Source organism: Falco peregrinus, chromosome 16 (genome assembly GCF_023634155.1).
Source record: "Falco peregrinus isolate bFalPer1 chromosome 16, bFalPer1.pri, whole genome shotgun sequence".
Classification (NCBI taxonomy): Eukaryota; Metazoa; Chordata; class Aves; order Falconiformes; family Falconidae; genus Falco; species Falco peregrinus.
In genome coordinates, this window is record NC_073736.1 from 4,644,771 (window position 1) to 4,667,191 (window position 22,421).

At 44.2% G+C, this 22,421-nt stretch overlaps 2 protein-coding genes across 8 annotated transcripts; both read left to right on the forward strand.

The window, feature by feature from the left end:
• Nucleotides 1-111: 111 nt before the first annotated feature.
• On the forward strand, nucleotides 112-19,210 carry ZC3H11A (zinc finger CCCH-type containing 11A). 7 transcript variants are annotated; one of them, XM_055819627.1, is made up of 19 exons: nucleotides 115-260; nucleotides 5,587-5,642; nucleotides 7,050-7,102; nucleotides 7,520-7,721; nucleotides 7,917-8,036; nucleotides 8,800-8,923; nucleotides 9,369-9,572; nucleotides 10,142-10,258; nucleotides 10,789-10,869; nucleotides 11,320-11,430; nucleotides 12,157-12,219; nucleotides 12,475-12,570; nucleotides 12,770-12,835; nucleotides 13,380-13,877; nucleotides 14,516-14,589; nucleotides 15,277-15,601; nucleotides 15,895-16,064; nucleotides 16,487-16,554; nucleotides 17,106-19,210. In XM_055819627.1, exons 4-19 carry the CDS (start codon nucleotides 7,668-7,670, stop codon nucleotides 17,368-17,370), a joined length of 2,436 nt encoding a protein of 811 aa, XP_055675602.1. In that variant the 5' UTR covers nucleotides 115-260; nucleotides 5,587-5,642; nucleotides 7,050-7,102; nucleotides 7,520-7,667; the 3' UTR covers nucleotides 17,371-19,210. The 7 variants fall into 7 exon arrangements, with proteins under 7 accessions (XP_055675599.1, XP_055675602.1, XP_027638363.1 ...); XM_027782562.2 differs by having other exon boundaries at nucleotides 117-4,587; XM_055819624.1 differs by having other exon boundaries at nucleotides 112-260; nucleotides 4,457-7,102.
• Nucleotides 19,211-19,573: 363 nt separating this feature from the next.
• On the forward strand, nucleotides 19,574-21,843 carry SNRPE (small nuclear ribonucleoprotein polypeptide E). The gene is made up of 5 exons (XM_055819629.1): nucleotides 19,574-19,718; nucleotides 19,894-19,920; nucleotides 20,425-20,487; nucleotides 20,752-20,830; nucleotides 21,561-21,843. The coding sequence occupies exons 1-5, from the start codon at nucleotides 19,665-19,667 to the stop codon at nucleotides 21,614-21,616; spliced, it is 279 nt and encodes a 92-aa protein (XP_055675604.1). The 5' UTR covers nucleotides 19,574-19,664; the 3' UTR covers nucleotides 21,617-21,843.
• The last annotated feature ends 578 nt before the right edge of the window (nucleotides 21,844-22,421 follow it).

Here is a 22,421-nt window from a genome sequence, read left to right on the forward strand (position 1 = left end):
CGCTTTTGTCGGTGAGGGGGGGCGGTGCCGCCCGCCCGCTGCGTCCCCGCGGAGCCCCGCCCACGCCCGTTGCAGCGGGCGGAAGTGGGCCCGGGTGGAGCCGTTTAGCAACGGGCGGGCTGAGTTGCCCGTGTGTTAGGCGCCATCTTTGAGGCTGGCAGAGAGGAAGGCAACGGCCCGAGCGGCAGCCCCGGTGAACCGAGGCGACGCAGCGGCGGCAGCGGCGGTCCCCTGGGGTTCGGTAAAGTCCCAGCTCGCCGGTAACTAGAGCCGTTCGTAGACCGCAGGGGCTGGGGAATGGTCTCTCGCCAGGCCTGGGTCCCCTCGGTTCCCCTGAGGGGAAGCAGGCCGCATCCCCCGCGCCCGCCGGGGCGGGCGGCCCAGGCCGCGTCGCTGAGCCCTCCCCGCCGGGGTGGCCGTGGACGCTGGGGCGGGGAAGGCCGCCGGGGCCCCTGGGGCAGTGCGCACCCCCGGGGACGGGGGTGAGGGGTTCTCCTCGGTGCCCCTGGGCTTTAGAAAGCGGGATCTGCTTCCCCGTTGCCTGAGGTAGGCCCAAGGCAGGCCCGTCTCCCCCCGGGTACTGGGGGAGCTGCTTCCCCGTTGGCCGAGGTAGGCCCAAGGCCCCCCTCTCCCCCGGTTACAGGGCCGCGGCCCGGGTCTCTCCCGTTCCCTGCCCTTCTCTCGGCTGTTAGCCCTTCTACAGGGCCTGGCTGCGGCCGCCCCCCCCCCCCCCCCCGCCGCCTTCCAGTGGTCTCCTGCCGGCAGTGTACGTTATTTTCAGTCAGAACCTTGTACCTGCCTTTTGTAGCAATGCACGTAAGGGGCGGGCGTGCTGTAACGTAGTCGTCTGACAAATTGCTCCTCTGTCCCCCAAAGGAACTGCCTTCAGGATCTGACTAACTCTGGATGCACCCGGTTGTCACGGTTAATTTTTCTCCTTTAGGTTGTTTAAAACAATCCAATTGGGTGACGTTTGTTTTTATTTCTTCAGAATTGGATCAAAGAGGTTTCTGTTTTCTTAATTTGATGTTTGTAATGAAAATGTAAAAGTGATTTTTGCTGTTGCAGGGATCAGTATGTGGAGCCTACAGAATGTTCCCAAAACTGGTGCTTTGGGGTGCACACTGCACGCCAAGAGATTGAGCTCTGAGCCATACTTTCAAAATAAAAACACTGGGTTATTTGATTGTAAAAAAGGAGATCTGGGGATGGGGGATTCTGAAATGATATCAGGACTGCCACAGTGGCACATGGTTGAATTGGACACACATTAAAATGATCAGGCTGAACAGGTAGGCTGAAATTGCTGGATGACCATGTGTTTCAGGAAGAAAGCTAGTCTAGAGAAAACTTACTCTTGCTATCACTTCTCATCTAAAATGGCACCCTTCCAGATGGCTGCTTCCTGGGGAGACTTGACTCTTTTTGAGATTTAATAAAACATTTCAATGAGGAAGATGAATCGTCGCAGTAAATTGCTGCCAGGCCTTGCAACGTTGGTTTCAGAAGCAGAAAAAGGATGAGTGTCTTTTATTTTAAGTATGCTTGTCTCACCCAAGAGTAAGATGTAGCAGCTTTAGCAGTCCCCTTTGTTCAGAATCGATTCCCGATGCCCATTTGGACATCAGGGAGGAAAAGCTGGCAGACAGAGAGAACAATAAAGAAGAGCCACCCACTAAAAATACAGGAAAGAAGGGGTTATGCATTAAGAGAAAGCCACTACATTAAAAATAGGTGCTATCTAAAAATTTTTTAAGTTTTTGGGACCTGCGGGTACTGCTACACCTGCATGTGCTGCAGTTGTGCCTGTTGCCGCTGAACAAGACGGAGAGAGCTTCCTTAGTGCAAACTGTTAAAGCATGCGCTGTTGGCTGGAAGAAGAGCAGAGACTTCCATTGTGTGGAACTTCAGATTGATGGTTCACCTGGTGTACCACATCCTGGGGGGAGGAAGGGGGGAACCTACTTGTGGCAATCCTGGTACTCTTCTGAGGACATGGAGTCCTTTGTAACGTCTCCAAGCAGAGTGTTGTGTACATTGGGCCATGGCCAACAGCCAGGGATCACAACTGTAAGTGCTGCAAGGGAGGGTGAATGTTCCTGGAACATGTCTGTGTCAGCCATCTCCCCAGACAGCGGTTTTAGCAGTGGGAGTTTGACGTATGTTCCCAGCTCTCATGTGTTCTACAGCTCTTGTCAGTAGTGATGGTGTGGCAGAGCCAGCAGGCTGGTTTTTTGGCTGGAAGAGGAGGAGTGGACTGCAAATGTGCCTGAGTAAAGGAGAGCTGTCAAACAGATTTGCCTTAGATGTGGGTTGTACTGGTGCAGCTGTTGCAAATGCAGCAATAGTGGATTTTGGAGAAGATAGAGGGATTTTTCTTCTTGAAAGTAATGCTGTCAAAACACTTGATGTCAGAAATTGGGAAAAACACATCTGTTGTATGGAACTTCTCAGCTGACCCTCAGTATACCTGGCACACTCCTTGCAATGCTCAAAACGTGTGTCAGGCAGAGCAGGGCAGGGACTCACCTTGACACTTGCATGTTGCAGCAACACTTGCAGACCACACACCCTGCGTGCTGGGCCAGGACCTAAATGTGATGGTACTGTTGGTAACCTGAAGCTCAGGAAGCACTTCTGGATTTTTCTGCTGTTCATGTGATGTATTGAGCTATTTCTTTTCAGCGGATAGGCTTAGAGCCTGTAGTGGTTCAATGTCTCCAGGCCTGGGTGTTCCTATTCCATCTTTGCTTACTGAGCAGGTGCTTGGTAGGAGAAAGGACATGAATCTTAACTATGGGACTCAGATGGTCAACTACATACTGCTATGAAGGAACTCGGAGGTGAGAATGCACTTAACAGATAAACAGAGCTATTACAAAATTAATGACTTTTTTTTTTTTTTCTTTTCAAAGCCAACCTTTTGCAAGTTCACGCAGATTGTGACACTAGGGAGTTTCAATCTATAACATGGCTGTACAGCATTGTAGAAGAAATATTTTTCATGGCTTTGGAGAAAGCACAACTCAAAAATACACATTTAACTGTTGATACAGGGATCCTGAACCAACCACAGACTGCTTTGACAGTGACGATCCACTCAATATCTTTTGATACATCTTCTGCACCAGCAGAAGTCCCCTTTTAGAAAACAGGCAGCTCCCTCCTGCTGGCTTTGCAAAACTTCTGCAGTAGGAAGTGTCCTACAAGAACCAAGTTACCATATTGATGTGTGGCTTTCCCTTAATCTGCTCACCCCTGGCTTTCCAGAGTGGCGTTGTACACACAGTGCTAGGTGCCAGCTGCCGTGTTTTAGATATATTTTTAAATTAATTATTCAGGACTTTGAGCATAGGAGCATTGAGAACAGGTTAGCAGGTACTTGAGAGATTTCCTTGCTCATTCTGCTTAAGCCTCTCACATTCCTCGGGAACTGCAGCATTCAAACTATCTTTCACAGGATCACTTGAAGCAGGAAATAGCTGTTCAGTGAACCTCTCTCTACCTTTTATATGGTAAAGTGACTAAAACAGCAGAAGGTGGAGCAGTCTCCTCCTAGGAGGGGGAATGGCGCTAAGCTCGGCTCATTCTGGTGGTCCCAGCTGTCTGAGGAGCGCAAGATTCTTGCCCTGCACGTGGAGGCCAGTGGGGAACTGCAGTTCTTGGTCAACTGCTGCCATTGGTCACGTCCTGGCTTTGCAGAGCACATGGAAAGACTTTCAAATCAAAGGTGTCCCTGCCGCTTTTGGACTGGGAGATGGGTGAAATATCTTAGACTTGAACTGATTTTCTACAGAGTGATGTGCTCGGATCTGAACGCTTTGTCTTGGCCACTTTACTAGATCCCTGCTGTAAAGGTTGCTTTGAGGAATTCCTTCTCCTGCATCTCGATGTGTCAAGCTAAAAACAAATCCGTACTGAAGCAGTGTCTGATCTCATGAGTGCTGCAGTTCAGGGTTATTTTTAGAGTAGAAATTTTGACTGTCTTCTTCAGCTTTGGACAACATAGCTTTCCATTTTCATACAGAGAACCTTGTTCTTGTACTAGCAAGAGGTTCTGTGCTTCAGATTGGTGTGATGGTGTGGTTTGTGTACGCGTCATAATGCATTGTTCCATATGTAGCTGGTGGCGCCAAGTGCAAGCTAGCAGGTAAATCAGCACCAGCTGTTTTGCAGCTGGTGTAAGTTTAACTGCAGTCGGGGTTAGAACATGTAGTTCCTGGTGCTCTTCCTTCCTTGTCATCTTATTGGACTGTCTTAATAAGTAGGGGTGTTGATCTTTTAATATTTTTTTGTAAGAAATCAAAGGTGTAAAGTAGAGGAGCCAGGGAGATTGTCCAAGTGATATACTTTGTGCTGTATAACCAAAAATACCCATAGGTAGGTGGAATAATACTTCTGTCATACGTGCGTTGGGGTGCAAAAAATTTTGTTTCCTCCTTGCGCTTTGATACAGGACAAAGGCAGGTCAGCAAGCTGGAAAGTTAGACCAGGGAGTACGACTGTTTCTTCAGTACCAAGAAAGACAAGCTTGTAAAACAAAAGTAGATGGACTTTCATTGTACTATTTATCTTCCCTTAGCAAAGGTAAATTTTATGGCACTTGTGACATGTTTTTCCTGACCTCTAGCTACTGCATCTGTAATTGTTTATTATTTTTTTTACAAAATGAATTAAAAATCTCTTGATACAAAAAGTTTCTGGAGAAAAAAAAGGAGTGTTTCAAGTTCTCATCAACTTCCGTTAGAGACCTCCTGAGTGCACCAGAGTTACTCATTTTTGCTCAGTTTCAGGGGTTAGTTCCATTGACTTCTGTTTAGCACTCAGATAGCCATGTTAACTGATAGCAGTTTAGGGAAAAAAAAGAAAGGTTTTGAGTGAACCTGTTCTAAAATGAAAGGATTCTAATGGAGTTTAGAACTTTGAGGTTTTTGCAGAGTTCTTTTTGTTGGGTTTTTAAATTTGTTTTTAAGTTTTGCTTTTTTCCTGTTCCTTAAACAAAATCCTTTCAAATTCTGACCAGCTGTGGAAGTCTGCTCAGGAATATGAAGGCAACAAATGCTGCTGAGCTACTTGGGCATTCAAAAGAGCTACATCTGAGGGTTGTTGGTTTTTTTTTCCCCTCCCAAGGTGGTAGATACAGTAATATTGCATTATACAGGTGTCTCTGACTTCCTAGGGAAAAGAAATGCCGCCTTCTAGACTGTATTCCTTCCAATTTTTATTTGAATGCCTCTGCTCAGCAAGGTAGCAGTCCTTCAGTTGCCAACTATTTAAGTGTTGGCTTGTGCAAACTGAAGAAATCACGCTTGAAATTCAATTTAAGAATCGATGGTATTGGTAACATGTTTGGAAAGATGTTTCTTGTCAAATTTCTATGTGATGGAGCACCAGTAATCTTTAGAATTAGATGCATAGGAAGTAGTATGACACAAAGCCTGCTTTTGAAGGTCAAAAGTGAATAGTCCCGTCAGTACTGAAGAAGGGAGGAAAACTGTGCACTTAACTACTGTTTTATTCCCTTTGTCAAGCAGTCTAAAAACAATAACTAATATGAGAACCCAACTTCTCCTCTCTTTATTTTAGATTTGGGAAAATTCCCTGCCAAAAAAAAATATCCTGGAAAATTCACTAGTGTTTGTGTGAGTAAAAGGTTCTAACCTTTTATTATTAATTTGTAAGAACTATTTCATTCAGTTTTGTCCAAAAGAGTCAGAAATACTTTGCACAGGAATGTGCAGCATTTTAATGAAAAGGGTCAGAATCACTTCAATTTGAACTTTATCTGGTCTGGTTGCAGATTTTATGGCATTTAGTATCTCTAAAAAATAAGAATCAAAATATCTGATTTTACATTACAAAAAAAAAAAAAAAAAAAACCAAAAAAAACAAAACAAAACAAACAACCTGCTTGTGGCTAAATAAATCAGTTTCAGCTCTGGTGGCACCAAAAAATCATCAGCTGTTGAATTGGACATAAGCCATCTTTTCAAACCTTCCGTGATCTTGCAGTGATGGATAATGATGGATATATGGGTTAGGGAACAGCGTATGATGGCAAACTTGTAGTATTTGTTCTGATGTAAAAAGAAAACAAATTATTTCCTAAAATCAGAGTAATGCAAAATTATCAGTATCATGCAGCCATGCCACTTGCAAAGTGAGCATTTCCCTGCCTCTTAAAGCTTGCTGTATCCTTGATCTGCTGTCTTCCTGCTGTTAATTGATTGCAACTCTACGTGTCTGGTCAGGGCTAAAAGTTGTTCTCGATACGGATGTCATACAACATATACTGTGCACGCTTGTGTGTATAGATATGTTTATACTGTATGCATGTACATATGTATGCATATTTGTGTGCTGGCCCCCAAATCACTCATGTTATAAAACATCAGCCTTGAAGGCATATTCATCAAAATATTATTGTAGATCTTTCATTTTTTCCAGTTCCCTCAAAATAAGAGACTTCTAGCAAATAGCCAAAAATTCTAATTTTTTACTATCACTCTTGCTGACTTTATTATCACTTACTCTTGGTGTGTGTGTATAAACACATATGTGTATATATATATACATATTTGTGTATTTATACACACAAGTATGTTTTTGCTGTACAGGTAATAAAGATGGGGGAAGGTTTTTGTGTTTTCTTAATAGGTGAAGAAAACTTGAAGACCAGAAATTGCATCTTACTGAATTTTAAATTAAAAAAAAAAAAAAAAAAAAAATTATAATTGCCCGGCTGTGGAAGATGGATCCTCATTTTTGCAGCCACTTTGAATCACAAGCTCATCTTTAAAAGCATTGGGTTTTTTTGTTGTTTTTTTGGCTTTTTGGTTTTTTTTTTTTTTTGAAGAGCTAACTACCCCTGGCTGTCTCCAGTATGACAGTATCCAAATGGACTTGCTTCCTCCATTAGTTGTAAGATGTTTAAAAGCACATCCTATGTTTGAATTGTGGATGAGAGGTTCCCTTGGCAATGTGAGGAGGAAAATTCTTTCTACCCCTTTATTATTAATTCACGGATTCAGTGTTGGTTCGGCCTACAGGAGAAGTTAACTGGAAGTCTTTGAAGATCAGTATCTTTGCTGAAGTTATCCAGGTACGTGAACTTGAAGATACATGGTGATTGGAAAATAATGTTTAATATGTCAACTGTGTTTTATAGAAATTATTAGTACCCACAGTTAGTCATCGGCTGGTAACTCAAATGTATAACCATTTTTTTAAGAAACGGCTCTCATCGGGTGTGCAGCCACATGCAGTAGTTTTTTCTGTGCTCTGAGGCGTATAACTACTACTAATGACACAGCAGAGAATGCTTGCTCACCAAACCCATGCAGTTTTTACAGAAGTTTGATTTAGGATTGGGGTACTTACCGTGTACAGCTGATTTCAAGACATTGTCTCCTGCTCAAGAAACTCATTTGTTTAACAGAAAGATTTTTTAAATCTGTTTTTACATAAGTAAAAACGCTTATTACTTTATTATTTTTCACCTATTGCTACCTTTCTTTAGGGTTACTTTTAAAAAGAAGATTTCACTGTTCAAGCCAGTAGAAGATTTTCAGGCCAAGAAAGAGTGAAACCAGCTCTTGCCAAAACTGGAGGAAGTCCCTGTTGAGTGAACCCTTAGAACCTGAACTCATTCTAAGAATTTGCCCATTATGTCTAACCAAGGAGATGACTGCTACTTCTATTTCTATTCCACATGTAACAAGGTATGTTCGGGTTTCTTTTGCTTTAGGGTTATTTTTACCTTTCTAGTTTTTATGAGGACAGGGAAGAGTGGGAGGAGACATACAGATTTCTGTTAGCTTAATAAGTAAGATTCCGCTTCCAGTTCTAATAGCATGGACATTTTTTTAGGCTGTACTCTTTTATATTCCTTTTTGTTGATTTCCTGTTGGTTACAGGGAGACAGCTGTTCCTTCCGCCACTGTGAAGCTGCTCTGGGAAGTGAAACCGTCTGCACGCTCTGGCAGGAGGGTCGCTGTTTCAGGAATATCTGCAGATTCAGACACATGGAAATTGATGTGAGTGTTTGTGTAAAGATGCATTCTCAAACTAAATCACAGAAAGCATTTTTCCTTGCTGTAGGTGGACTGAATGTGCTTTCCCTGATGGATTTACTTACTTTAATATGATACTGGTTTCTGTTACTAGGAGAGGGATGGGAGAAAGCTGGGGAAAGAAAAAATGATTTCTTAGGTATAGCTCAGCAAGAAATTCTTGTGTTAGGTGCTGACATTTATTTTCTTACAACCTCATTGATCAGACTGCTTGAATGTGCTGTGGCAGGGTGGCAGTGAACAGCCTGCACTAGCCTCCTAAAGGCTAGGCTTTATAATGGCCTGTCAGGTCTTTTCTGCCCTGGATTTCTTCAGATAATATTGTTCTGACCTCTTGGGGTCGTAGAAGGTGGGAAGAGAAAAGATGTGAGGGAATTAGGCTCTGAAAGAAATTCCCATAGATTTAACCTAGGCAATTTAAGGCATTTTTTCCCTCTGAATAATCCTGGTATTTTGCATGTTGTATTAGTTTAACCCACCCTGAATTGACATGTTAGAGTGCTTGTCTTCTCAGACTGAACGATGGGCAGGCTAGATAATACGTGGTTGTTACAGCTTACACAAACTTTGTGTGTACGCCCTGAAATAATTTGAGTGATAAATAGACCTTTGGAACAGTGTTGCAGCACTGCACTGCGATAGTCCTGTCTCTGGCATGATGTGAAACTGTCTCTTTGCCAATCTTAAGTGAGTGTTACTGTGAGCTTTTCTTTCTTTCCGTCTTCAGAAAAAACGGAGTGAGATTCCTTGCTACTGGGAGAATCAACCAGTAGGCTGTCAAAAAGCCAACTGTGCTTTTCATCATGCAAAAGGACGTTATGTTGAGGGACTCTTCTTACCACCAAGCAAAAGTGAGTTTCTTGGGTCCTTTTTCTTTAAGTATTAAATAACTAATTTTGAATATTGCCTAGGAGTGCATACAGTACCGTAGAAGACATCGAGTAACTGCTCATTTATAAGTGCAGGGAGAAGTCTGCAGTTGGAAGCTGTTAGCTAAACGGAATGTAATTCTGGTGTTTAATTTTTTCTTTTGTGCTTGGCTTCTCTGTGCTTTGTGTGATCTTTGCCTTTCAGGTTGCTTTCTCCTCTTTTAATCCTTTCTGGGTGTAAGGTAATGAGTTTTTTGTGTGAAGGGAAGCCATTGTTTACAGTGTAACCAGAGATGAAGAAGAAACAACTTTAAATTCAGTATCCAAGTGGGTTATCTGCCTTATCTACCATATCTACACAGTGAGTGCGGCGTTGGGGTCAAAGTGTTAAATGGCCAAATTACAGATGGTCCTCCTCTTCCTCTAGCTACACTTCCAAGTCCACCTGAGTCTGCAGAAGACGATGTAAAAATGGCTCAGATATCACTGCAGCAAAACAAACTTTCTGTCCAGTCAAATCCCTGTCCACAACTGAGGGGGGTGATGAAAGTGGAAAACTCTGAAAATGTCCCAAGTCCTACACATCCTCCAGTTGTAATCAATGCTGCAGATGATGATGAAGATGATGATGGTGAGCGTTTTTTACTTACTGAAGGCATTTCTACTCTGAATGTATATATAAATCACAAAATAGTTGAATTGTGTAGTGTTTAAAGCAGGGGTCCTCAAACTTTTTAAACAGGGGTCCAGCGCGCGGATGAAGTGGCAGGCAGTCATCTGCGGCTGCTTGGTTCCTCCCCCAACCCCCCCCCCAGCCCCAACCCCCGGCGGGGGGTGGGTGGGGGGGTGGGGTCTGTAAATACCGGAGGGCGGATTGAGGACCCTGGGGGGCCGTATCTGGCCTACGGGCCGGCCGTAGTTTGAGGAGCCCTGGTTTAAAGCTACAGGCAAGACTTTGGAGTCCTAAAAGTTCGGGTTTTTCCCAGTGTAGCTCTTCTATTGCATGAGTTTGTCAAGTCAATATAGCTGTTTTAAAAAAAAAAAAAAAATCCTTCTATAAACAGTTGTTTGTGTTTGTAGCTAAGAATACGAACAGAACCTGAACCATGGACTGCAATGTCATTGTATGAGCTATGTAAACATGAAAAATCTTGTTTAATCCCTGCTCTGTAACTGAACAGGTTTATTTTTGCCTTTTAGACCAGCTTTCTGAAGAAGGAGATGAAACTAAAACACCCGTCCAGCAACCAGCGACAGAAGCCCATAATGGATTGAGGATAATTTCCACTAGGAAATCCAATGCTAATACAAAGCAAGGTAGTCTTTAACTGCTGTAGTAGGATGGATTGGAAGGAGAATTTGATAATTAACTCAAAAGCAATGTGTTCCGAAAATATGGTAGAACATAGGGGAGCTGGATGGAGTCAGTTATTTCCATGAGCTTGTTCTTATCTAAACATGTTGTATGTCCCTTGGCTCAGACAGATAAACTCCTTGTTTACTTCTGTAGAGCGAAACAGAGCTGCAGAGTGGAGTTTAAATGCCTGCAGTTGTGTCCTCTGAAAAGTTGTGGAAAGCCATGTCTAACGATAGAGCAATCTAATATCATGTAGATGGATTAAAAATACTTAAAACTATAGGTTTTACCCTGCAGGATGGGAGGAGGGGCAAAGAAAGGTCCCAGCTGCTTACTAAAATACCCCCGTTCTATGGCTTTTTTACTTGTTGGGAGTGTTGACAGGGTTCATTTGAAATACTTCAGAAAGGTTGAGCTGTAAGAAGCTTGGTGATCTGTGCTCTTCAACATGTGCCTTTTAAGTCTCACTTTAACCGTTTTGTGTTTTCAGATGTCAACTTAAATTTTGGAATAAAAACACTGGAAGAAATCAAATTGAAGAAACTAAAGGAAAAAACAAAAAAACAAGGTGGTGAGTTAATATCCCCTGTTATCCCTCTGCCTTCTGTTCATGTGGTTTTTGGTTTTTTGTTTGTAATCCTTCTGATAGAACCTGGCCAGCTGTCTGTGTATGGGCAAATACAGTTAATTTGCCAAAAAAAAAAAGGGGGGGGGGGGAACTTTTTTGCACTGTAGTGTTCAGGATGGGAGATTTCCATGTTTAGCTGGGGATCTTGAGCTACTTTGGCGTGCAATCTGTTTTGTTAAACTGGAACAGCTGGTATTCCAGACAGGAATTCCAAGGGCAAATCAGAGGGAAATTGCTCAGCGCTTTTTTTTTTTTTTTTTTTTTACATGCACTGGTCATTATGTGTTTGACAGTAATGAATAACTATGGTTTTGGTCTTCATGATAGTTCTTGTGTTCTGTTTTGTTGGGGTTTTTTTCCTAAATGTCCTTATGTTTTGCTTGCTATGATCAGAGGGTCCTTCAGGAGTTTCTGTTCATCCACTCCAATCTCTGACTGTTCCTGTGCCAGAAAAGGAAAATGAACGGACAGTAGTGAGAACTGTGACTCTGTCTACAAAGCAAGGTAACAGTGAATACTGTTGTTTTATGGTTTCATGGCTTCTAAACCAAAAGGTTAGGTGATAATTAAGGTAATTCAGACACGTTAATCTGCTGGGTGCTGCCTTTTCTTATTAAAACTGTGCTTTTATGTTTAAAGGCCCTGGTTGTATTGGAGAGACTTGGCATTTGTTGTATTGCAATAAAAGATCAAGAAGTGCTTTTTTTAATCAGCTTGACGTTAAGCCATAGCTAATCATACATTATCACCATCCCACAGAGTCTCAAACATGCTTCATTTGACTTCTGTGTTCCTGACGTTGAGTGAGATTTGTGAATGAGCTAATGTGTTGACGGCATGTGACAATGTCAGTGCTTGGGTTAAGTGCATTAGCAGCAGAGGGAGAGGCTGATGTCAAAACAAGTGTCAGTACACAATAAGGGGATAACGAGAGTAATGAAAGGGAAGACCTACAGAAGATGGCATGACACAAGTAGTGCACCTTGGAAGCATTGAAGAGGCTGGCAGTGGCAGCTGCAAACAGTAGTGTGATATGAGTCTGTATAAATGATTGTGTCTAGATCTGCACAATTCCTTTTAAATGCAAGAAATGCGTGGGACTACTTGTAGTTGCTTGTTTATGTGGTTTGGATACCAAAAGAGTGTCTTTTTACTGGGACGTGAGCTAGAAGACAATGTTTTTACTGGCTGCTGGTTTCTGTGCATTAAAGAGATGATGATTTGTTTTAGGGGAGGAGCCTGTGATTCGACTGAACCTTGCTGACAGACTGGGAAAACCGAAAACATCTGTAGGTAAGAGCTTTTTGTGAGCTGTTTGTTTGGGTGCCCTCATCTAAACATGACTATATTTAAGGGCATTTTTCTGTATGTGGGAGGGAAGTTTTGGTGGAGATCTGTATTGGCTGCAGAAATGGCAAATTTTATTACCAAGCGAAAGACAAATACAAGAAAGTATACCTGGAAGGATTGAAGTCTGTGGCTGACTGTTCTAAAAGCTTCCTCCAGAGGTATGTTCTTACAGTATTTCTTGTTTCTCTCTTTCCAAAGGTGGTAAAAGTGTCCTTCCACTAAGGCGCAACCTTGCTGAAAGGCTGGGGAAGAAGATAGAGATTCTGGAGAATGCTGACAAAGCACCAAAGAGAGGTACAGCTACTAAACAGACCTCTGGATTGAATGCACAGATTTTCTGTTTGTCCTTTCTTTTAATGGAACTTTTGCATCTTGGTTGAGGGCTCAGGGTAACTTGAAATCTCGGTGAAGTGATCTCCTGCCTCGTATCAAGATGTGAACACAAAATTGAGATTTGTGCAGTCTCCCTAACTTTTACCGTTCTGTCTTGTAGTTCAAGTCCCCAAGTCTCTGAAGGAGAGGCTAGGATTACCCTCTGAACAGACCAGTACTGAGACAGGTAATAACTGGCTATTAAATATGCCTTCCCCTTTTTTTTCTTTTCATGAAATTCCATACAGCCCTACAAGTTAATTTAAAAAACCTGCCTGATTTCTTTTGCTCAAGTACTGAAGCTGTCCTGATGGCTGCTGTCAGAGATCTGACTCTGGGAGGGGGGGGGGGTGGTGTTTCCACTTGTGCCTTGTCAAGGTTTCATGCTCCTGCTGTGGACAATCAGAAGCTGCAGTACACTTAGACGTAGGTAGAATAGAACCACTACCAGGAGCAGGAGTTTGAGATGCTAACAGAGAGGCACAGTCTGAGAAAGAAACAAAATGGGCTAATGTTTTTTTTGTGTTGCAGCTCTCTGGAGAGCACTCATTTTCAAAAGACAAGTGGCTCAAAGGAGGAGAATATTAATGCAGTTATATTGTCCTAAGATGCATTATTAGGAACGGTCAAACCTAGTTTTCCTTAGTACTGTGACAAATTCGGGAGACTTTAAATGTTGTTGGACTCTGTTTAAATGTTGGTGCTTATCTGTTTTTTTCTGATGATGACAGAGAAGGCTGCTAAGCCAGCAGGAAAGATCCATGTGAAAACACTGGAGGAAATTCGTCTTGAGAGAGCTAATCAGAGACGAGGAGAGCCTCAAGCTAAACCCCAGACCGAAGGATGTGGTAAAACAGAAGATCCCAGCTTGGGGGCAAGACCTCCTGCAGTTCGCATCAAAGCTTTCTCAGGAGCCCCGGTTGAAAAAAAACGCAAGCGAATGGAAGACGAGAAGCAAAAACCAGAAGAGTTGCCTACCAAGGTGAAAGTTGAGAGTGAGCCCAAGAAGCAGAGCACACTTGCTCCACCTGTGCCCAGCAAAGTGCAGCTGGCAGAGTCTGCAGGTAAAGCCAAGCCAGCAGGAGAAGTGCGTATTAAAACCTTGGAAGAAATCAAGCAGGAGAAAGCTCTGCGAATGCAGCAGAGTGGAGAAAATGTGCCAGCTCCACCAGCCCAACCCGAACCTGCCCCGACAGGGAGGAGATTGTTACGGATCACAAAGCTAATAGGTAATAAGATGATTTGGTACCTGCCCTGGTGAAGTGCTTCCTCTGTCAAGCAAATTCAGTTTGCTCAGGATTCGCTTTGCTTTTTCCTTCAGTCTGTACTAGAGGATGAAAGAGTTTTAAGGCTGCAAGGTACAAGACAGTGCTGAAATACGCAACCATATTATTTTCCATGCATTACACTATAGTTTTCTGTATTTCCCACTGGAAATTTCATTCATTGAGGAACTTTGTAATCTAATTTCTCTTCTGTTTTTTTCTGCCATCTGTTTGTGATATGGAATCTTGCCTGTGCTGAATCCAAGTTTACCTCCTCTCTGGCATATGTGGTGTTTAACTTGGCTATTGAGGTATATGTGTTTGCGAAGCTTGCTTGGATCAACTTCTGAATGTGAGGGCCAGTTTTTGTCAAAAATGACAGAGCATCAAAGATCTCATCATTAAGATCATATAAGCCACGTAAAAAGAGTGAGTGTGATTGAGGGAAGGATGGCTCAAATACTGTGGATTGCTTACTGTAGCCTTTCCCTCTGTCCTGTTACTAGACATGAGGAAATAAACACACCAAGGAAACAGAGGTAACCAGATTTCTTTACTTCTGCTGTTGACAGATTTATTAATTTTTTTTGCTTGTTTTAAAGGACCTGGAAGGGAAGAAAAGAAGATAGTGGAATTGAATAAGCTTTCTCCTAAAGCAGTCTCTGCACCTGCAGAGGTGAGTCCTTTGTAAAGACAGATATATTCATAAAATTTCTGATAAATTTTCTCGCTTTTTGTGTAACTCACTGCTTGCTGCCAGTTTGAGTGTGCTCCTACCTTTTGGTGTTTGGTAAGTGCTTCAGTAAAGTCCTAAGTCCTGTCACTTTCAATAACATTTCCAGACAGTACTGTAATCCTCAAGCACTGAATTAATCTGATTATACCTGATAATGAATAAACCCCCCTATTAGCACCAGATAAAATCTGTGAGGTTAATGTGGAGGGAATGTTTTTCTTGTCAGTGACTTTATCTGTCAGACTTGAAGAATATCTTAAAATCTTGAGGTGTTTCAACAGAGAAGGCTAAAGCTTTTTATGAGAGGGAATCAGACTTACAGTGAATGCTGTATTGGGGAGCTTGTATGACTGGTGCCTAAAAAGAATGTAATAGGTTACAGCTAGAGTCTTCTGCTCTATTAAAGAAGCTTGCTGTGTTGGGAATTGCAGGCTTTTGAAACAGTATTTCCATAGTAAAGCATGGATCTTGTTACAGGTAATGTTTTATGGAAAAAATGTCAGATCTGAATGGTATTAGCATGCTCTGTTCCACGTGGAGCCATTTTGGAAGCGTTGCCACTCAGATTTTCTTAACAAAATCTCCATAGATTTTTGTGCTATTAGTCCTCTTTTTGTTTTTTTCTAGCCCTCTGATCAGAGTGCACCTAATGCTAAAGTTCAAGTGAAGAGCCTTGAAGAGATTATGAAGGAAAAGCGGCAACTGAAACGATGCCAAGAAGAGAAACTTCAGAAGGAAGCAGCTGCTGTGCCATCTCCTGTTGAAAAAGCAGTGAAGGATAAAACTCCAGCATCAGGGAATCCTGAATCCACCGTGGTTTCAGGGCCATGTTCCCAATTCATGAAGAGGGCGTTGGTGAAACCTCCAGAACATGGCGTTCAAAGCCCAGGAAAGGATGCTGCTGTACCCCCAGGGAAACAGGCAGCTCAACTTCCAGAACGGAAAGCTAAAAGTAAGCGTTGGCTGTATGTTAGAGAGTTACTTTAGGTCATGTTTTGAAAGAAAGGCAGATCATGACAATTTTCATGTTGTAACTGGCTCCTTTTTGTAACTTCTTTGCTCCTTTTATGGCTTGTTGGTAAACAGTGTTTACTATGTGGAAAATAACTGCTGTGAATCTGGGAAATTGGAGTGTAGTTGTTATGGCCAACTATATTTAACTAGAAGGATCATGGGACTGTTAAAGAGAAGCTGTTTGGGTTTTTTTGTTCCTGAGGCAGAACAACTCTCTTTCTCTTACTCTAGCCAAACCGAAGGCGTGCCTGAAGCCTTCTGATGGGAAAGCCACCTGCCTGACAAAGCAGACACTGAAACGTAAAGCAGCTGAGAATCATCCCTCTGCTGTGGCGGCAGTGAAGCCACTGAGTACCACTGGTGGTGACACGCAGGAGCTTCCAGCTAAAAAAGCAGCTGTGGTAAGGACAGTGACAGTGGCTGAGGCAGTAGTGGGTCCCTAGTAAAATTTATGCCCAAGTTTTACCCTCCTCTTGGAGAAAAGATGGAAAGCTGAAATACTTGGCGCGTCTCTGTTCTCTTTTAAATCCAGAAGTGGTCTACAGGATGGCTGTAGTACCCTTCTGCTTTTTATTAGATGAATGGCAGCATTTACATAATACTCTGCTATGATTTCTCTGTGCTATGAAGGATTTTGTCCATTAACGCTGTGTTCTTACAAAAGACACAAGGTCATTAGTAAACTTCAAGCAAAGTTTTCTTCAGGAGTGCCCTGGTTCTGTATTTTGGTTAAGGTTCAGCTATGCCAGGGGAGAAGCAGCAGAGGAAGGATTTACTAAGTCTTTTACCTGCGTATCATGAAAACTGTCTTGTTTCTTCCTAGGCTGTTGTTCCTGCTTTGCCAGAAGACAGCCTGGTCTCCGTACCTGGGAGAGAAAAACCCAAAACTAGGTAACAAGCACAACTTGTTCTTTTTCTTGATCAGTGTGTCTTTCATGTGAAACATAAGGGGGTTTTGCATGTGGAAAAATTAAGAGGTTTGAGATAATTAATGTCAAATTCAACAGAGGAACAATTAATCAGGAATAATTTTCTAGCAGCTAGCAGGAACGCTTATTTAGATATTTTTTTCTTGAAATGCTGCAAGTTGGCACAGCTTTTCAGTGACTTTTTGGGTTTTCTGAATGCCTGTAGAGTTTGACTGCTTAATCTTTTTACAGTCAAATTAGTAAAAGTGGCAGAGTGTCTCTGATCACAAAAATGGAACTGTCTTGGCCAGACCCAGGCTGCTCTGTCTTCACGGATAAATCTCCAAACTGAAAAATGTACCTGCTGATACATTGGACTCTTATCAGTACTGCCCCAGGTTAATTGAATAACAATCCCAGTGTAAGGTTGAGGTGTCAGAGGGATTAACTACAGCTTTAAGCGCTGGTTTGCAGAAAACATCTCTCTGGTTAAGGAATGTCATTCACTGATTTGCTCTTTCTTGTTCTTCCAAGTCCTGAACTGCATATTGGAAGCCAAGCAGACTTCATGGCACAGTCCGAGGTCTCAAGCTCAACTTCAACTTCTTCACAAGTACCGGTGAAAACACGCCGGCTGAGCTCCACAGGGGCTGGGAAAGCACCCTTATCCGTAGAAGATGACTTTGAGAAACTTATTTGGGAAATCTCAGGAGGCAAACTGGAAGCAGAAATTGACCTGGACCCAGGGAAGGATGAGGATGACCTCCTCCTGGAACTCTCTGAAATGATTGACAGCTGAACTGCATATTCTTAAGGCTTTAAAAAAAAAAAAATTAAAACTTTATATTTTATTGGATACCCAGAGGTGATCCTTTTTCTAGCTAAGGCTTTGCAATGAGTCTTAAAGCACAGTTGAACTGGTAGAAATTGGCAGTATCTGCACTCCTTTGTCCTAAATTTCCCTGCTGGTCAGAGTCAAGGTCCTGTGCATCCATTCTGTAACTATCGGTGGTTACCTTTGACATTAAGAGGACAAAGCACTTGTTTATTTTGGGACAGAGAGATGCCCATCTGCAGACTGTGGTGGTCATGAACTGATGTACTGATTCAGTGATGCTCCGAAGGCTTAAAGCTTCCTTCCTTCCTCTCCCACCCTTGGCAAAACACCGTTCAGCGCATTTCCAAGCTTTTTCTGACTTCTTGGACAGTTGATATCTAAAGCCTGGAGTTACTATGTCAACTCTTGAGTTTTATTTATGTATGTTATCATTTTGACTTTAATCTTTTAGTGTAACTTAATTAAATGTTGGGGTGGGAGGGAGCAGAATAGTTAATATTTTGGACCAAATGTGCTGCCAGGGGTGGTGGTTGGGGTCAGTCCATCCAGCCTCACTTGGAATTATCAGGGATGATACAATATCAGTGTGGAAAAGCAGCATCTCTGCAGTACAGCTAGAATACCCCCCTCTGATTTTGTTGTACTGTACCAAAGCTTGGGGAGGTTTGGTGCTTTTTGCTGATGCGAACAGGATTCTGGGGTGGATAGTTGGGATTCCTCTCGCAGTCTGCAGTAAATCGGCAAACTAAGAATTGGTTAACTAAGAATTGGTTTAAGTGCCTCTTGGTTCCAAGAATTGCTCTGCTGAGCTGCTGGCTCGTCCTCTGTCGGGAAGCGGTGGCTGCTCGGACTCGTGCTCAAACACCGTCGGCTTCGTCTCACCTCCTGCCCGCTGTGCCGTGCCACCGCTGGCACCGACCCGAGGGGGAGCGTGTGCCTGGGCTGGAGATCTTGGAACCTGGTACTGCTGCAGGACCAACCATGCTCTTTTTGGGCATGCCCCAGGGATCCTCCCTTCGGTCTCCCTGGCACCCCCACCCCGCCACTGAGGCTTGAGCTCCGTGTATGAGTACATGCTGGAGGCTGCTGCTCTGCCACAGGTTCTACATGCAGTCCGAATTTGGGACCCTGAAGAAAATAGCTGAGGCTGAGGTGTATTGTGTACCCTGCCACCAGTTTTCCCTAGCAGGCATATTTTGAATTGTTTTCTTGAATTCTTTGGAGAACTTTAGTCTCTTCTTACTATGATTTGTGAAGCCGTAGGGGCCCTCAGGCATTTGCTGCTGGCAGAGGAAAAAAAAAAATGAGTTGTTTTGAGTTGATTGTAAATACTTTCTCTTTGGAAGAAAACACTTATGTGCTTTGATAATCCACTGTGATGTCTTAGTTCCTAGAGGAAAGGTTTGAAACCAAAATTTAGGAAACTGCTGTTCTGGCTCCAGAAGGGTCACCTGGCTCCAAGCTGCCGATCCTTTATCCTGCTGAAGGACTTTCTCACGGTGAGACGTTACCAGCGGTGACTGGGGGAGAGAGGAAGAGTGTGCCCGAGCCTGGCGAGGAAGGCTTCCCCCCTTGGCTTCCCTCCTCTTGCTCTGTTGTCAGCCTTTGCTGCTCCCTCTGCCGGGGTGAGATTTGGTGTATGCCATGGTTTCTGTAAATATTTTATTCTTCCATTTTATATTTGTATTCTATTTAAGGTATTGTATTAAACATAGTCTGGCCTCCTCTGCCTTTACCGGTAGTTGAACTATTCCACGCAACAGCGGTTAGCACTGTTTTTAAATAAATATGGCACAGGAAAGGTGTGGGTGTGTAGTCTATTGGGGGGGTGAGGGGACACCCCTCCTGCTGGCCCCTGGCTCCTGTTTGCCCTCTCCCCTCCTCTGCTTGCCTCCCCACCTCCTCCTCCTCTCGTCTCCTCTGCTTGCCCCCTCACCCCATCCTGCTGGCCTTCTCTCCTCTGCTTGGCCCCCACCAGCCTACTGGCCCTCTGTTCTCCTCTGCTTGCCACCCCCTCCTGCTGGCCCTCTTCTCTCCTTGCCCCCCCCCCCCCCCCCCTCTTTGCTGCTCGCCCCTTTACCCCGCTCCTCTCTGCTCGCCCTCCTGCGCGGAGCAGTAGAGACAACGGTCCTCCCAGCCTCCTAGAGCGGCCAGGGCCGTCACCTTCCCACGACTCCTTGCGCGCTCCCGCCGTGCTCAGCGGCTTCCGGCGGCGGGGGTGGCGGGACGTGTGCCGGGCAGCGGCAGCAGCAGCCATGGCGTACCGCGGGCAGGGCCAGAAGGTGCAGAAGGTGATGGTGCAGCCCATCGTATCCTTCCTGTGGTGGGGGGCTCGTCTCGGAGCCGCGGGGAGGCCGGGCCGGCGGGGGCGGGGCAGGAGGGAAGGAGCTGGGCTGTGAGGCGCTGGTGGGCCGCGGGGGCCGCCCCCGGGGCCGTGGCGCCGGGGATTTCTTGCCGCGCTGTGTCCTTAACACCCCGCTCCAGAACCTTATTTTCCGCTACCTCCAGAACGTGAGTACCGTGGGGCGGGCGGGGGAGGGCTGCGGCCGGGGGAGGGGGCTGTGGCAGGGAGCGGGGGGCCCAGAGGTCGCAATTCGCCTTTTGAAGCCGGTTTCTGTTGAGCTGAACGAGTTGGTACCGCTCAGGTACGTGAGGAGAGCGGCTGGCTCCCAGGGCAGCGTTTCCTTCACTCCTTGAGGAATTACCTTCGTAACAGGCGTTGGTCTTGCAGGCCAGTGCACGGGGATATTTTTCGTGTGGTAATTTTAAAATCTGTGCTGTTATATGTTCATAGTGAACATGTGAACTATTTACAAAATAGTATAATACCTTAAAATAGTATAATACCTTAAAACTGTGAGGACCTAACCAAAATCATGTGTGAGAGTTAGCCCTGTGAGCGCTGCAGAGCTATAGTGGCTGTCGGTAGCGAGGATCACTTAATACGTAGGAGAAAATAAAATTTCTTGGAGTATTTACATTCCTGGTTTGCTCTCCTCCTCCACCATTTTGCAGAGGTCCAGGATCCAGGTGTGGCTTTACGAGCAGGTAAACATGCGGATAGAAGGCTGCATCATTGTGAGTATCACTATTTCCCTTTGTTACTCTTACGATTGTTTGAGGGTTTCTTTTTCAGATTCACAAAACTATTTCTTCCTGTCAAGAACTACCAGGGGTGGGGGTGGTCGCAATGGTTAATGCCTCTCCAATGAATAGTCTTAATTGCCCAGCCCACATCAGCACAGCTAATGATAGTTTATGTGGTTGTCGCTGAAGTTTAGATGTAGCTGAGAGGAGTCTGCCTGCCTTCGCTCACTGACTGCTTTTGTTGCTGATTTTTAGGGCTTTGATGAATATATGAACCTGGTGCTGGACGACGCAGAGGAGATTCACTCCAAAACAAAATCAAGGAAACAGCTGGGTATGTCCCTGTGTCTGTGTAACCTGAGTGATGCCTGAAAGCTGGTTGTGCGAGCCTTCCATGTAGCAATGCTGTAAAGCACAAAACATGTGAAAAGTGTTGAGTTTGAAGTGTTTTTTCCAGAAGAGTACTGACAGAGTTTTTTCCAGAGCAGGTACTGGCCAGGTCTTGGCTCCTGCTGTTTCTTGAGCCGGTTGGTTGTGTTGAATGTGCAGGGGAAGGTGTCTCTGCCTGAGACACTTGCCAGTTTTTGTCTTTCAAGCACGTCACAACATATGGACTGCACTGCGCTTTTTCTGTAGCCAGGGTGGTGGCAGGGGTCCAGTCAAGACTCCTCAGCTACATCTAATGTGGGGGCCCTGAGCAGTTCTAACACTTGCTGTGTCACCTCTGAGTCGAAGCCAGGAAGCACTTAAGTGGTGGTATTTAATAACCACCTGCTGATGAGGACACAAACAGCTGTCTGTGACAAGTGACATGTTTGGGCTCGCAGTGGAAACAGTGCTGCTCGAACGCCGAGCACAGGAGCGGAGCATGTGTCTGATGCGTTGTAGTGTGAATTGTGAACGTGGGCAGCCATATGGGAAGGGGCTCAGCGCTACGGATAAAAACCTGGTCGGTTGTCATGTGGGCGACTTCGTGCCGTTGTGGAATGCTTTTTGAAAACACAAGGTTATCGTTAGAGTCTGGGATCTCTCTAATCCCCTATTTCCTTTCTCTTGTGTTGCAGGTCGGATCATGTTAAAAGGGGACAATATCACTCTTCTACAAAGTGTTTCTAACTAGGATTTGTTGTTCACTTAGAACAATGGCTACGGTGCTTCGGAGTGAATAAAGTGCTAGTGGGAACAGGACCGTCTTGTAGAGAGGAAGTTATGCGTAACCGGGATGACATGCAGAGTTGAAAACTGCACATTCCTTTGTGCAAGGTTGTTTGGGGTTTTTTTTGTAGTTTGAAACCATGCATGATATATTTCACAAATAAACATTTTTACATTAACTGTAAACATAAATCTGCTTGCTTTCAGTCTCATGCCCTTCTCTGAGTAGAACAAGGGGAGATAGGTATTCAGAGTGATTTTCACCGTGGATCTGTGCAGTCTGTGATAAATATCTGTGTGTTCTGGGATGCGTTAGGTGGGCAGGGCGGGCTCATTCAGGATACTGGAGTGACGTGCAGTCCTTGAGCTTGTGTGGTTCTCGTGAGGAGCCTGGGGCTGTGGTATAGTAATTCAACATTTACCAGCTTTACTGGTAGGCGTGCTCATACAATAACTTATCTTCAGCTCGGAGAAGCAGAGAGGGCAGTTGGTTTGGATTAAATCTCTTGCATCTTTGGGCAGTCTCTAGGTTAAACCATGGCACTGTGAAATAAGCTGGGATATCGGATGTATCAGTTGGGGGTTTATCATACTGGTTTCTTTTTATTATCTGTTTTAAGGATCTGGCTGTTCTATTCAAGTTTCCACAAGAGAGCCGATTTGCTTATCACATCAACAAAAGATAAGTTCCCTAGCTTATGTGGGGCTATCAGTCCCCTCTGCTGCTTTTCTCATGTAAAGAAAGAGAGAAAAAAAGAAAGGTTTTGGCT